The sequence below is a fragment of the Hyla sarda genome, chromosome 7 (genome assembly GCF_029499605.1).
Source record: "Hyla sarda isolate aHylSar1 chromosome 7, aHylSar1.hap1, whole genome shotgun sequence".
NCBI lineage: Eukaryota > Metazoa > Chordata > Amphibia > Anura > Hylidae > Hyla > Hyla sarda.
The window spans coordinates 59,978,341-59,995,324 of record NC_079195.1 but is presented as its reverse complement, the minus strand read 5'-3'; the positions used below and the strand labels follow the sequence as shown (position 1 = coordinate 59,995,324).

Below are 16,984 nucleotides of genomic sequence, written 5' to 3'. Positions count from 1 at the left end.
TACCCCCGCCCCTCACACAAAAACGGCCATAAAAGGCTTAACACATACATATATATATACACATTGTGGGTCACACAGTGTGACCCAGGATTCCTGCAGTACTAGGTTGCTACCAACTGGCAATAGGTAGAAACAAAATTTGCAGGCAGAATTTTTAGCTGTGAATAACCCACTGTGAATAATTCACGTGTGAACCTACCCTTAAGGAGGTTTTCTAGAATGTAGCATTTAGATCTAATCCTTAGGTTGTTAACAGAACACACAATGACAGATCAGTACTTAAAAACATTTATTTATCACAGCTTGAAAGGCTTTTAGGAAAGGAGACTGAATATAAAGGCAGAAGATATTGAGATCTCACAGATATCGGTGATATTAGTCTAGGCCATAATCTACTGCATCAAGACTGTCCTGAGCAAAGAGTTTGAAAAAGCTGAGGAGGACATCCGGCTCTGTATAGGTCGCTTTCACAGATGGGTCCTGCAGCATGAGCTTCTGCCAGGCACTGATATTTGGCACCTTCTCCAAATACCTAGAGAAATCAGAAAAAAAAAGAAGTTCTTCTAAAAGTCCAAATAAACACCTTACATTGGTGAAGGCTATGATTTAGCTGATGTTAACATAAATCCATCATCAGAACATTCTGTTCTACCAATGTTGAATACAGCAGGTACATAGCAGATATGTAGAGCGGCATTCACAGTTATGCAATATTCCTTCCTAGCATAATGTTTGCCAAGGGCTTGAACAGGTGATTTGCAATATGTGAAAATCTTTAATTCTTGAAACAGATTTTTTTATAGAAAAAAATAAACTGTCCATTTGCTATATATGACATCAACTAATCTTTTAAGGGGTATGTCTGAATACCAACTTGGCAACTGTGTTCAATAACAAAAAGCAGAATTGGGCTATAGGTCTTCCCCAGGTAACTATAGACCGGTAAGCTTAATGGGCACTGTCAGATATAAAAACTTTTGATAGGTTTGATAGGCATAGGTTTTGCAATTGCTTTCATTAGAAAGTTTTTTGGTATTTCATACTGAAAAATCCAGTCAAACAACTGCTTCCCCTACCTGCTTGGAGACATACTGGTCCTGCTGTGTCCATGCATCATCACCTATGTCATGGACACACTTCCTTGATTGACAGCTGTGAGTGCAGGGCTCACAGCTGGAGGAAAAATCCTCCCACTGTCAGCTTGTGTCCCACTTCTGTCAGTGAGGACAAGTTGGGAGTTGTAGTTTTGCTAATGCTAGGGGAGATGTGAGCAGACAGCATACTGAGGGAGGGGGCGGGGACCTGCACAGTGAGGCCACGCCCCCTCCCTTTGAAAGGAATTCAGAATAGTGAGCTAAATTAAAAGTGTAATAAAAAAAATAAAGGTGCTAGACACATACAAATTAGATTAGACATGGTCAGGATTAGGTACTGAGTGATATATTAAAAAATGTTTTTTTGTTGGATCTGAAGGGTACGCTTTAACATCCATTTTGGAAAAATTTTTGAAGGGTTCATAAGGGCCCACATACAGAAATACACAGGGGGGAATAGTATTATAGTGATAGCCAGCATGAGTTTACTAAGGATAGAAGTTGTCAAAGCAATCTAATTTGCTTTTATGAAGATGTGAGCAGAAACCTGGACAGAGGGTTGGCCGTGGATATGGTGTTTTGGGATTTTGTAAAGGTGCTTGACACTGTCTCTCATAGATGTCTGATAGGTAAGTTAAAGGAGTACTGCAGCCATAGACACATATCCCCTATCTGCAGGATAGGGAATACGTGTCTGATTGTGGGGGGTTTGACCTCTAGGACCCCCAGCGATCTCCCATACGGGTACCGGCACTGCCGTGGCTCTACGCGGCTAATGTTCGTGTTGTTGACTTTACTAAGAGGTTGACAGACACACCCCCTTCATTCAGCTTTATGGGAGAGGCGGGGATGAAAAACTCTGCATCTCTGCCTCTCCCATAGAGATATGTGGAGGGGACGTGTTGGCCGCAGCGTCATGCTGCAGCATAGCCAGAGCCCCATACAGTAGATAGCGGGGGGGGGGGGGGTCCCATTGTTCGTACCCCGGCAGTCAGACACTTATCACCTATCCTGTGGATAGGGGATAATTTGTATTAGGCTGCAGTTCTCCTTTAACCCCTTGGGGACGTAGGGTTTTTCCGTTTTTGCACTTTTGTTTTTTTCCTCCTTACCTTTTAAAAATCATAACCCTTTCAATTTTGCACCTAAAAATCCATATGAGGGCATATTTTTTGCGCCACCAATTCTACTTTGCAGTGACATCAGTCATTTTACCCAAAAATCTACGGCTCATTTTTTGCACATTTCCACATGCGGCGATATCACATATGTTTTTTTTTTATTTACACAGTTTTTTTTTTTTAAATGGGAAAAGGGGTGTGATTCAAACTTTTATTAGCAAGGGATAAAATTACCTTAATTAACTTTTTTTTCACTTTTTTTTTTTTTGCAATGTTATTGCCTCCATAGGGGTCTATAACACTGCACACACTGATCTTTTACATTGATCTTTGTTATCCCATAGGATAACATAGATAAATGATTCTGCCGCTTGACTGCTCATGCCTGAATCTCAGGCACGGAGCAGTCATTCGGCAATCGGACACCAGAAGGCAGGTAGGATGACCCTCCTCGTGTCCTACAGCTGTTTGGGAACGCTGTGATTTCGCCGCAGCGATTCCGAATCCCCCTGAGCTAACCGGCAGCAGTTTAGCTTCACTTTAGATGCGGCGATCAACTTTGAACATCACGTCTAAAGGGTTAATAGCGCTCGGCACTGCAATAAGTGCCGCGCGCTATTAGCCACAGGTCCAGGCCGTGGCCCCGCGTTATAGAAAGGGAGTGGGCTAAGGCTGTACAGGTACGCCCTTCTTCCCCAACAGGTTAAGGTCTTTAGGTTGGGAAATTTTAACTGGATTGAAAACTGGCTTCAGTACCGTACCCAGAGAGTGGTGGTCAATGATTCGTACTCTGATTGGTCAACAGTTATTGGTGTTGTACCCCAAGGTTCAGTACTGGGCCCTATCTTATTTAACATTTTAATTATTTATACAAGTAATGGGATTTCTATCTTTGCAGATGACACTAAGCTTTGTAGCACGGTACAATCTATAGAAGACGTGCATAAGTTACAAGATGACTTGGACATAATGGGGAGAGTTATCAAAACTTGTGTAGAGCAAAAGTGGTGCAGTTGCCCTGTGAAAAATAAAATAAGCAATTTGATTGGTTGCTATGGGCAACTGCACCACTTTCCACTCCCTACACAGGTTTTGATAAATCTCCCCCATTTATGTGATGCATGCAGGTTTTTTGTACCCAAATGCATAACTTTAATTTTATCCACATTAATCCTCATTTGCCAAGTGAATGCCTAGACATGAGTGCAAATGAGGTTTAATGTAGATAAATGTAAAGTTATGCACCTGTGTACTAATAACCTGCATGCATCATATGTTAACTGGGCTTAAACTGGTCGAGTCACTGGTAGAGAAGGATCTGGGTGTACTTGTAGATCAGAGACTAGAGAACAACATGCAGTGTCAGGGAGCTGCTTATAAGGCCAGCGGGATATTGTCATGTATCAAAAGTGGCATGGACTCAAGGGACAGGGACATAATACTACCTCTTCATAATGCATTGGTACGGCCTCACCTGTAATATGATGTTCAGTTTTGGGCACTGGTTCATAAAAGAGACATTATAGAGCTGAAAAGGGTACAGAGACCCGCAACTAGACTAATAAGGGGCATGGAACATCTTAGCTATAAGGAATGATTAGAATGATTTGACTAGTCTTGAGAAGAGATGTTTGTGGGGGGGGGGGAGAGATAATACATAAGTGGCCTATAGAAAGGATATTGGGAAAAAAATTCCAGGTAAAACTCCCCCCGTCTGGAGAAAAAAAAAAAAAGGTTTGGTCTCCAGGGGCGACAGAATTGTGAATTTATGGAACAATCTACCTCAGGAACTGGTCACAGCAGGAAAAGCTGTGAGCTTCACAACAGGCTTAGATACATTCTTAGAACGAAATAACATTCATGCTTATGCAGAAATATAGAAATATATCCCCTTCCCTTTACCTCCTGGGTTTAACTTGATGGGCATGTGTCTTTTTTCAACCGAACTATATAACTATGTATCAGTCAGTATCAGTATGAGATAAGTGATCTAATGTGATATATCTTTTCATGTTGATTATATCCATCTGTAAAATGATGTTAAGGCACTGGAATTTTCTCTTATCACAAAATATTCTTTGGATTTATTTCTTAGTAACAGGTTAATTCAAACTAACCTCTAAAAGAAACATTTGTTAAGAAATATATGTGTATCTTTACACTGTTGTGCTAATATGTACAAGAAAAACTGGATACACGACTGCTAAATGTCCCATGGTCAATTACAACTAAATTACTATATACATTAGAATTTTTTAGTGATTAAAGAGTATGTACTCTGGTAAATTTCAGGATAAACTGTTGTGTATGTTTATCAGGAGTAGCACTATTTTTGGCTATGTCATAACTTCTTATGGTATTTGGCACCAGTTTCCCCTTCAGAAAACATCATCTCTAATTTCCAGTTGTACCTGAGCTAGTGGGTGGGGACTAGTCAATATGAATGCTCCCATATACTGCACTCATGCAGAAAAGAGGATCCAGCAACCCATTGTCTCTACAGTACACCCTTAGAAGAAGCAGCAGGAACATGGAGAACATTAAAGAGTAGTACTCAGCAGTGTATGCTGCTCAACATTTGAGGTTAAAATTGCAGACAATGTGACTGGTATGCCTTCAGCACATCATAGAAAACAATCAATTTATATTTACTTACTCTAGAACATCAAAAGCAATCAGCCGTTCGATCCAAGGCCAGATCATGTAGTCAATCATGGTTACGGATTGTCCACCAAAGTAAGGGGTTTTCTTTTTTGCCAATGACTGTAAAAAACAAATATGAAGTATAAAAACTCTCCCCTGAGCCCTGTAAAGTTACTATAAAGAAGGACAGAGGAGCATAACTGCAAGAACTTCTTTCCTTGGACTGGGTAAGGAGAAGGTGTAGTAATACTGTGAACCAGTTGAGGGTGGCCCATCCTTATTACAGACACATGGGCACTCTGTATACTACTCTATGATGCCTGTATTATACCACCTCACAACAATTTAAATAATTAATGAGAAAAAGCCTCCAAATGCCTTCATGTAAAACAAGGAAGCACAGTAGAAGCTTTATTTGGGATTCACTTGAGCCTAGAAGGCTTATATATGCGCACCCACCTTGTGAATGTTCATGGACACCTTTACCCGTGTGAGCACAAGGTGGGCAGGTCTATGGGAGCAAAAAGGATGGAGGAATGGATGCTGAGTGTGCCGGGTCCGGCCCCCATTGCACAAAGGATGACATTCACATATTAGTCACAGATGCTAATACACCCTATATCTCCAGAATGGCAGCACCAATCCAGGTAAATTATACCAACTGCACTATAACCCTGTGTTAAGGAAACAGCCAAGTTTAATTTTTGATTTCTCCTCCTTGCCTTTTTCCATTCACTGAGCCATTTGAGGGCAGTTTTTTGTGCTACCAAATGAACTTTGTAATGACACCTTTCATTTTACCATAAGCTGTGTGGCGCAACAAAAATAAAATATAAAAAAATATTTTGTGGGGGGAATTGAAAAAAAACTATTTGCAACTTTTAGTTTTTTTATTTACACAGTACACTTTATGGCAAGTACTGGCATGTTATTTTATTCTATAGGTTGATTTTATTAAAAATAATACACATGTTTAAATGCTTGGCTATTACAGTACTACTTAAAAAAAATGAAAATATTTTTCTAAGAAAATTTGTAAACATTACCCTATTCTGACTCCTATAACCTTCTAATTTTCCAATATATGGGCTGCATTAGGGCTCATTTGTTTTTCATTGTGATCTGTAGTTTTATTTGGACCATGTTTGGGTTTATGTTACTTATTGATCACTTTTTATAATATTTTTTATGGGATGTCACGTGACCGAAAATCTTCCATTTTTTTTACATTTATTTATTGGGAAAAGGTGGTGATTACATTTTCACTGGTTGAGGGGCATATTTATATTTTTAAAAACATATTATCATATTATATATATTACAAACATATAATATCAATCAGGCTGCAGGTGGTTCGATGAGAGTATACAAGCACCACAACTACATTAGATGCCAAGTTCATTATTGATAAAAGCATCTAAAGGGTTAATGGGGGGCTTCCACCATTAGCAACAAGGTCCCAGCTGCTGAATGCAGCCGGGGCCTACCATGCTTGAAAAGAGCACAGCTCCTGCACTCACTAGACACCATGATGTATAATTTCCTTAGGAGTCCTAATGAAATTAATGAAGTTTATTTATTTGGGATTAAAGTGATAATAATTTTTGTACAGAGCTGCAGAATATGTTAACGTTATACAAGCAAGGAGACATTAGTTTAAGAGGAAATATTACCGTTGCTGACCAAAAAAGTTAAATTGAATCCACCTCTTTCTCTAATTTTTTTCTCCTTCTTTGTCTTTTACTTCTCATTCTTATACAGTAACCACAATTTTTTTTTACATGATAAAGCATAGTTCATGGATTCACCAGGAACTTTCTAGATCCTATCTTACAGGGCAGCAGACACATTACTTACCTCATCGAGTTTTTTAAATTTCTCGAAAAATTGCGCCTTTAATTCGGTTACATCTTGATTATCCTTTTTGGCAAACAAAATCTTGTACAGGGCAGCGATAGTCTGAAGTCAAACATATACAACTGTGTTACTTGTTTTGCTTGATATGAACTGCACAAAAATATGTGTGCCGAATTAATAGCATATTTACAATAATTGTACTCAATGTTTTGTCCCTATGGATGATAAATGATGAATAAATGAATAGTGACCTAATAACCAACAGTAACTTGTTTCATGCAGTTGTAATACAACTACGACACCACGACACCACAACGCCCAGGAACTGTGCCGTTCTTTAAAGCCAGACCATGAGAAGACAACATGGCAGATCTTATAATGACCAGAGTGGGCAACCAGAGTAATACAGGAAATGGGAGGACTACGGTACCCAGAAAGATGATCAAAATTAGGGTTATTTAGTTTAGAAAAAAGAAGACGTAGGGGAGACCTAATAACTATGTATAAATATATCAGGGGACAGTACAGAGATCTCTCCCATGATCTATTTATACCCAGAACTGTATCTATAACAAGGGGGCATCCTCTACATCTAGAGGAAAGAAGGTTTCTACACCAGCACAGACGGGGGTTCTTTACTGTAAGAGCAGTGAGACTGTGGAATTCTCTCCCGGAGGAGGTGGTCATGGGGAACTCTGTAAAAGAGTTAAAAAGGGGTCTGGATGCATTTTTGGAGAGTAATAACATTACAGGTTATGGATTCTAGATCTATAGGGACAGAACGTTGATCCAGGGATTTATTCTGATGCCATATTTGGAGTCGGGAGGGAATTTTTACCTCTACTATGAGGGTGTTTTGCCTTCCTCTGGATTATTATTATTTTTTTTAAAGAAGTGTATCTAAACTGAGTGATCATTTCTAAAGAATTTGTATGATTCTGTTCTATTTATTTCTGTATTGTTCTTTTGGCCGTGTTTGTTATCTATTGGCCAATTCGGTTTTGTGAAAAAAAATTCGTGAAAAATTCAATAAAAAATTATTTTACTCAGTAGGGACTCATTAGGGTTATAGGTTAAACTTGATGGACTCTGGTCTTTTTTCAACCTTATGAACTATGTTACAAACAGAGAAGGTCAGATAGAGAGTCTCAATGGTGTCAATATTGTCCAAAAGTCTCTTTTAGAACAATGTGGTACAATAGTTGTTTTGGACATCACCCTCAGGCACCAATGTTGCTATATTACTATGCCCAGCAAATCCTATGCCTAGCCTCAAGAAAATGGGTAAACTAATAACAAACGTGTGAACTAATAACACTGTAAGAAACACGACCCATGAAACTCTTATATCTCAGGACATATCGAGGGACATTTATCAATGTTTGCTTATGTATTCCTTTTTTTAGTAGTTTTTTCCTTACCTTTTTTTGCTTATGTGTGACTTATTTATCAACTGGTTTCAGCCTGTTGATAATTTTCTTTCACGTAAGCAATTTCTCCTTTTTTACTTTGGTAGTGGCTTTTTCTGCTCCATGTTTGAGCTGGAGTAAATTTAGTCAATTTTTAACCCTGTTGCAACTTTTTTTTGCGCAGTTGCGACTATCGTAATTAATAAATACCTGACTACCCGTAGTCAATTTAAAAATTATTACTACGTAGTTAATTTTTGGAAAACTTGCTTTTCTCGCTTTCCAGTCAAAATGTCGCACGAAAAATCACGTAGTCGCAGTTGCGACAATTTTGCGAAAATTATAGTAAAGAAACCTGACTAAACCCGTTGATAAATGTCCATAATTGTGAACAGACCTTAGTTTGTATGTTTATAAGAAACCTTGAAAAGTGTTGTCCAGAAAAAGGAAAAGATCGCAGCTTTTTTCTAGAAACAGCACTACGGGTTGTGTGTGGTATTGCAGCTCAACTCAAGCAGATGAGGCTGTACCGCAATACCACACACAACCTGTGGACAGGAGTGGTGCTGTTTTTAATGCAATTCACAGTTTTCTTAACTTTGCGCCATTAGTCTTCTACTTCAAACAAAAATAGTCAAATGTCCTACCCCAGAGAAGAGTTCCAGAAGCATCTTCTCTTGTGCTTTCTTATAGGGATCTGCTGGGGTCAGCTTTTTCCCAGGATAGGCTTCATCCAGGTAATCACAAACAATTGGAGATTCATAGATGATTTTACCGTCTGGGGTCTCAAGAGATGGCACCACCCCCTGGGGACTTTTCTCAAAAAACCAGTCCGGCTTGTTTTTTAGGTTAATGTTAACAACTTCATTTCTGAAGGAAAAGATAGAAACTGTTATAAAGATGTTTTATCTTCATTATGTGTGAGTGACATCTTCTTATATAGTAAGGGGCAACTTGAATCTCTGAGGCACCAGTGCCAAGCCTATAACTGGGCCCCTCAACCATCACATCTCACCTATAATATAGGTCATCATGAATGAAGCAGAGGACTTTATGAGCCACAGATTAAATGTAACCCCTATAATTTTTCCCTTTGAGAACATAAGTCATCCCTCTCTACATTCCCAATGAAATAATCATTCACCGACATCTTGAAAACAGATTAATATGACAAGAACATTAAAGAAATAAGCAGCGCTGAAGGACACATATATTCTAAAGAAACTATATACAATTATTTGCTTACTTGATTCCCTTGGCAGCCAAAACAAGTCGTGCTCTTTGGGCAAAGGGGCAAAATCTCATGCTGTAAAGGCGAATTAGACCCTTTGGTACTGGTCCAGGAGCTGCACTGCCTATAAAAGAATATATTCATTCAGTATACAGATAACAGAGGGGTAGGTAGCATAATATAAGGCTTGTCTTAACGCACAGTAGAAGGGGGAGGAGCTGTTATTTTCTATTACTCTATAGCACCCCCTCAGAAGCAGTAGTGGCATGGAGGATATTATCGATCAGTACTGAGCAGTGTGAGCTGTGAATCCAGCACTGTAATGACAAAAAACACTTACAAGAGTTTGAAGCAGCCTCTCATTGTGTGTCTCTCTCTTTCTGCCTCGGTCTCATTCTTTAGCTAACTCCTTCATTTTCAGGCTTCTATGAGCATTATTTATAAAATTTTTTTATTTATTAAATCTTTATGTTGCACTGCTGAAATCTCAAATTACTATAGCGAATGTAGTTTGGATTTCTGAAGATTGTTGTGTCGGAACTTGCAGGTCTCAACATGATAACTGTTGCTTACTTGTTCACATAAGTGGACAGAACTATATATTCATTTTAGTGGTGTAACCCCGCAAAGGAACATACAATTCCATAAATCATACCAACACAGCAGTAACGCCAGTGTCATCAGTAGCAGGAGCCAGCTGCCACATGTTGCCTGGTAGATCAAATGTCGGTAAAAAAAATTAAAAAGTTACAATCCTCAGAATATGGCGACACACAAACATGATGTTTTTAACAAAAAAATGTTTATGGTATAAATGTCGTAAAACATGTTTTTTTTCTTTTTTTAAGTATAAAAATTAGGTATTGCTGTAATCATACTAAACTGCAAAATAAAGTTAATATGCTATTTATACCGCATGGAGAACGTCGCTTAAAATAAAACAAAAACTTATAGCAGTAGTAATATATTTTTTATTCATACCTTCCCATAAAAATGGAATAAAAAGCAATTCGAGTCTTACATGCACTCTAAAATGGTATCAATGAAGACGATAATTTGTCTTGCTAATATATGTTGCACTCTGCAACACAATATGATGCCAAAAAAATATTCTTACTAAAAGAAGGCCCCAAAACACACTAAGTACTTCTTTATGTCTAAGATCTGTGGTTGAGGTCAAGTAGCTCAAACTTATAAACCATCATATCTTGGGAACAGAAGGGAAAATCAAGGATCTGTAAAAGGGTGTGTGATCAGGGCATCCTGTGCTATTTAATGGTAATAATCACATTTTTGGGGAGTTGGCCACAGGTCATCTTTAAAGGAGATCTGTCACCAGGTTTATGTTGCCTTAATTTAGAACAGCATAAACTAGTAGCAGAGAGCCTGGTTCCCACTATATATTACTTATTACCTTTTTATGCAGCAGATCTAATAAAATTAGGGTACGTAGAAAAAGGAAAATATAGATGACAGCACTGAAGGCTTTATTTAAATAGACGGTGCATAATAAACAGCTTCGGCAGGCATTCTGCCTGCCGAAGCGGTTTATTATGCAACTTCCATTTAAAGGGGTACTACCGTAGAAAAAAGTTTTTTTTAAATCAACTGGTGCCAGAAAGTTAAACAGATTTGTAAATTACTTCGATTAAAAAATCTTAATCCCTCCAGTACTTTTTAGGTGCTGTATATTACAGAGGAAATGTTTATCTTTTTGGATTTCTCTTATGTCATTACCACAGTACTCTCTGCTGACCTCCAGAGCAGGAGAAAATCCCCATAGCAAACATATGCTGCTCTGGACATTTCCTAAAATGGACAGCAGAGGTCAGCAGAGAGCACTGTGGTTGTGATTACAAATCGTGACTACAAATCTGTTAAACTGTCTGGCACCAGTTGATTAAAAAAAAAAAGTTTTCCATGGTAGTACCCCTTTAAATAAAGCCTTCGGAATGGTGAGTGCTGTCATCTACATTTTCTTTTTTCTACATTACTTATTGAACTTTTGAAATGTGCACCACCGCACTCTGAATAGGTGCAGGTATTTTAGCGGCCATATTTGCAGAGTCATTTTTTTTGTCTCTTAGTGGTGCAAGTGCCGTTATATTTCATTCTCCATATACTAATAATATAAAATGAGGGTTTATCTCTGGGACATCAAACTGAGTGCATTGGTCCACGCAGTGATGTGTGCATGTATGCTGGATGTCTTTGATGCTCTCAAGCTCTGTCAGGTTAGACAGGGACAGACGGTGGAACCATTTTCAGGTCAATCAAGAGATGTTCCACTGGGTTCAGGTCGGGTCTCTAGCTGGACAATTCAAGGACATTCACAGAGTTGTCCCTAAGTGGCTCCTGTGTTGCCTTGGCTGTGTGCCTAGGGTCATTGCCTGGTTTAAAAGTGAAAGTTTGGCCCAGTCTGAGGTCTGTATATAGGAACCTATCTATCGTGACAACAACCCCCAAAGTATTCCTTACTTACCCTTGCTTAAACTCTTCTGTGATCCGGACATTGCTGCAGACTGTATGTCACTGGAGATACCTGTATAAGAAGCAGAGAGATCATCAAATATATATATATATATATATATATATATATATATATATATATATATATATTAGTGCAGTAGTGCTCAGCTCAGCTCTGTGTATAGTGTATATGCAGCATTACATACCAGAAAGAAGCCTGTGTATAAGACACACTCTCCCTGCAGTCTATATGTATATGTCTATACAATGTCCCCTCCCCTCTGGTTAATGGTTATCCAGAAACAGACGCGGCTTCTGTCCAGTCATTCTTACATAGGAGCCAAGTTGCATGTATGGAATTACACCTTTATTTGCTAACTTCTAGGTAGTGACATGGCAAAACCTTTGTTTAAATGTAAAGGATTATTAATGTTTAATGTGCACACAACAGGTAGGTAAATGGACTAGCCGTAGACCTGTTGGTTTCCGTTAAGTCTAAGATCCCGGCACCATGGAGTCCATGGACACACAATGATTATCACACTGTCCGATCCCACTAGATTATTGTTTGTTACATTCATTATCAGAGGTAATATTAACCTATAGAGGTAGATAAAATTGCATGCTGTTTCATGCACAAACATTTTTGGCCTGCAAAAAATCTAACAGTGTCACACTCAGATATACCATGAAGGGACAGTGTTATAAGTGTTCTGCCTGATATCACTGGGCTCGCTAGTAGGAAATAACGCATCATAATCCATTAATTGTTTGTGCCTAACATGAGTTGTTAGGAAGTACATACACTATATGGGCACAAGTATCGGGACTCTTACACTTTACACCGGCAGAGACTTTTAGGACCTCCCATTTTAATTCCATGGGCAAGAATATGGATTTGGAAATGCATGGAAAAAATGTTTTCTAAGATTTTGAAGGTGCCTGTGGGAATTTCTGCCTGTTCATCCAGAAGAGTATTTGTGAGGTCACACTGATGTTGTCAGAGAGGGTCTGGATTTTTGGGATTATAACCTCCGTTTTAGTTCATCACAGTGTTCAATGGAGTTGAGGTCAGGGCTCTGTGTGGGAAAGTCAAGTTCCTCTGTGGTGCCCATAAGGAGCGTAGGTGGAGTAGTCCAGGGCAGCTGAGGGTAGTAGTCCAAAGGCAAAGTATACAGTGGTCCCTCAACATACGATGGTAATCCGTTCCAAATGGTCCATCGTTTGTTGAAACCATCGTATGTTGAGGGATCCGTGCAATGTAAAGTATAGGACAGTGGTCTACAACCTGCGGACCTCCAGATGTTGCAAAACTACAACACCCAGCATGCCCGGGCAGCCAAGGTTGAAGACCACTGGTATTGGAGGTTATACTCACATGTCCCCGCCGCTCCAGGCCATCACCGCTCGTCACAGCTGCCCTGGATGTCGCCCTCCATCGCTGTCGCCGCGTCCCCGGGGTGTCCCCGACGCTCCGGCAAGACCTCTGCTTCCCCGGCATCCTCGCTCTCCGTCACCACCATCACATCGCTATGCACGCCGCACCTATTGGAGGACGGGAAGGCGTGCGCGGTGACGTGATGACGATGATGGAGAGCGCCGACGATGCAGTGGATTCTGAAGAGGAGCTCCGGAGCCCCAAGGACAGGTAAGTGATCATCAGCGGGCACCGTAAACGGCTATCCGGTGGCAGCTGACGCAGTCTGCACTGCCGGATAGCCGTTTATGTGATGGCCCCGACATACAAAAGCATCGTATGTTGATGCTGCCTTCAACATGCAATGGCCTCTGAGAGACCATCGCATGCTGAAATTATCGTATGTAGGGGCCATCGTAGGTCGGGGGGTCACTGTATAATAAAGTCAAAGATAGTTCGGTGGATTTGCTTACCACTGTAAAAGATGGTCTTGCACAGTATAGGAAATTCTTGACCCCGCTGAACACTTGGTGACCTGTGATGTTGTGTGCAGCAGTAATACCCCAGACATAAGTGCATCTTGCTAACAGGATTTAGTTTTACTGATGTCTTCTGTGAAGAATCCAAACAACAATGCTCCTCACCGTCACAGATGTGTGGAAATTGGTCGCAATTGCTTTGTTAGCAGTTGTACTGACTGAAAATCTCTAGATATGCCTTTAACACTTTTGTGTTGCTAGTATAGATATGTACAGAACAATTAGGTTCTTCTCTACTGTAGGGGTACTACACAGGTTAGCTTAATGTGGTGTACATACTTGAACAGATTATTCACATGATTAAGTTCGGCACAATTCCTGCATAAGCTAAAGTTGATTATGACATGCAACCCTTATTTGCATATTATTGTCCTCTTGATTCCTGACTCGGCTTGTTGACTATCATTTGTGTTTGTTTTTCTCTTTTGAGTATTGTTCTAGTGCTTATTTACCTCTGTATTCCTGATTGTTACCCTGACCCTTTAGTGTCTTTTTGTAGTTTGTTATTTTGACTTGATGCCCCAGCACCTTACTTAGTCTTTATGGGTTGTGAATCCGTCGATTAGGGCAAATACGCAATAGGCAGGGACAGGGGCTGCGGGTGAGTAGAGGACTTCCCTTATTTCCTATCCTCACATGACACACTATTTGTGAAGACAATGGGGCAAAATTTGCGACAGTATGCACCAAGAAAAAAAACAGCTTACATGTCTTGTACCACATTCTCACATTATATTCATTATGTAGTTTCAGACATTTTTAAGACACTTTTGTTAATCGCCGGATAAAGGAGCATGGCTTAGCCAACGGTTGTCTAAACTTAAAAAAAAATTTTCTTTAGAAGCACCAAATTATTAAACAACATGTAAGGTACTTTGTTAAGTGTGGCACATATTCTGCCCAATTGTGTCTATGTCACTGTTTATAATGGTTTGTTCACACTACAGAATATCTTCTGTTGACTCATTCACACTGTAGAATTAAAGTGGCAGAAAATTCTGCTGCGGAAATTAACCCACCAAAAGAATGAACCTGCTCATTGTCTGGGCAGAATTACAGTCCACGCAGTCCACACAGCCCTGTTGGATTTGGTGGCAGCCATCCAGTTGGAATCTCTGACCTGGAATATTGCTGGGTGGAGATTCCATAATGTGATCATACCCTAAGGCTATGTTCACACGATGGAATTCTGATGCGGAATTCCGCACAGAGATTCCGCAGCAGCAGAGCCCTTATTAATTTCAATAGGATTTATCTGTGCTGTTCACATAGCAGAATTTTCACGCTGGAAACATCTGGCGCAGAAATACAAATCCCAGTGTCCACAGAAATAATATACACGTCTATTATTTCTGCACACTTTGCATGGGAATGCATTGCCGTCTGTGAGACTGCGCATTTTTGAGCGGTCCTAGTGCCGGCATATTCTGCCAGCGCTCCACTGTCAGGGGGAAGTCCACACGTAGATATGCTGTGTGAACATTCCCCCATGTGGACATAGCCTAAGAGAGCATTATGGTTGTGAAATTGTGAAGTTTTCAAGAGTTGGTATCTACTGACATTTCAGTTGCATAGTTTTATGGCACTGGTATATCCAATATTGTATTGTGTTGTTTGTTATATGTGTAGTTGTTTTATTTGTATTATCTTCTGGGACATTAATCTTCATTAGTGGTACAGCATCCATGTGTGATATAAGGTTTTCTTCTACTGCACGGTGACTCAGGACATTCACAGTATATACATGAACATAGAGAGAACAATAGGTTCCTGCCTCCACCCAGCACATTCAGCATAAAGTGTAGGTAGTCACCATGACACAAAAAACTTACACTAAATCACAGCAGCTTTTCATAGCTATTATAATAATGTCATGACATAAACAAACTACACATATTTGGTATTGCCGCATTAATAACCCCCTGAATTATTATACAATTATCATTAAATGTAAACAAAATAAAAATAAAAAAAAACAACTGTTCCAGAATTGCTGTATTTTAGTAATCAGTAGAGATGAGCGAACTTTTAAAAATTCGATTCGGTGGATTCGCCAAATTTTCCCGAAAATTTTGTTTCGATCCGAATTTGTTCGTGGTGAATCGATGTTAAAAAAGGCTATTTCTAGCCTACATACAGCCTCTATAGGGGTATAGAACACTTTGCTGTGTCCTAAAACGCATATGGAGTGTGCTGGGGGAGTGGAATAATACTGTTATTCAGAATAACATGCAGATTACTGTCATCGCTCTTAGAATCACTGCCGCACAGCAGCACAATGACAGAGCCTGGTGGTGGCATCAGTGTCAGGAGACCATATAGTGACTGAATGACATAGCGTGGACATGTTGGCAGCAAGAGGCGACCATTTAGTGGCTGAATGGCACAGTGTGGAGTTGGCTGATGCACTAGTACACTACACACCAGGGCTTCACAATCCCCCCCAAAAAAACAACACAATATATGACATTTTTGACAAAGATTTCTCATAGGTAGCACCCGCTATCCAAAAATTAGAAATTTCCAGACCCAGGCCCCACCTCTGCGGCATCAGGAACCCATATATTGCCTGAAGGACACAGCCTGGAGTTGGCTGATGCACCAGTACACACCCGGGCTTCACAATCCCCTCCAAAAAACAACAACATTTTAGAAATTTTTTAAAGAAATACCTTTGTGTAAGAACAAGCGCATATCCAACAGTTCACAAGACTCTATAATGCAGGACGGTGGACCACCCAAAGACATTCTTCTCAAAAATAATAAACCACACAATGTTTGAAATTTTTTACAAAAACTAATTCAATATGTGTGTAAGCGCATCTGTCTCCAAAAGATCAGATCACCAAAGGACTTTTTTCACCCAAAATGATGAAGCAGAGTTAATCCCTGTCCATTTTTTTTTTCATTAAAAAATCACACGCAACAAGCGTTCCGTTGTGTAACGACAATTTTATTACCGATAAAATTATCAGTAAATTAGAAAAAAAACACTACCCAAGAGTGTTTAACTACCCCATTCATTAAACCAGGAGCAGTCAGGAGTAGGCCTCAGCAGTACCCAAGAGGCTTTAATAACCCCCTACCTTTGCACGATCAATTGCGAGATCGAGCAATACCAGGTGTGTTATGCCCTCAGATTTCCGGGGCCGCAGGCAGGTGGTCTCCCCCGGGCACGTTTGGCTCCAGAATTTCCACTACTGC

The 16,984-nt window shown here is 39.8% G+C and overlaps 1 protein-coding gene across 1 annotated transcript; it reads right to left on the bottom strand.

Annotated features, from left to right (window-relative positions):
• Positions 1–375: 375 nt before the first annotated feature.
• Positions 376–14,870, bottom strand: LOC130281975 (glutathione S-transferase omega-1-like). Its single transcript, XM_056529776.1, has 7 exons — positions 14,800–14,870; positions 11,838–11,897; positions 9,371–9,479; positions 8,772–8,994; positions 6,716–6,817; positions 4,872–4,978; positions 376–532 (listed from the first exon to the last, which is right to left on the bottom strand). Exons 2-7 carry the CDS (start codon positions 11,866–11,868, stop codon positions 376–378), a joined length of 729 nt encoding a protein of 242 aa, XP_056385751.1. The 5' UTR covers positions 11,869–11,897; positions 14,800–14,870.
• Between the last annotated feature and the right edge of the window lie 2,114 nt (positions 14,871–16,984).

Coding starts and splice junctions, on each gene's coding strand:
- LOC130281975 (XM_056529776.1), bottom strand. CDS start 11,868: ATGTCCGGATCACAGAAGAGTTTAAGCAAGG. Junction 6,818..8,771: donor TTCTGGAACTCTTCTCTGGG/GTAGGACATTTG, acceptor GTTTGACTTCAG/ACTATCGCTGCCCTGTACAA. Junction 4,979..6,715: donor AATTTAAAAAACTCGATGAG/GTAAGTAATGTG, acceptor TGTTTTTTACAG/TCATTGGCAAAAAAGAAAAC.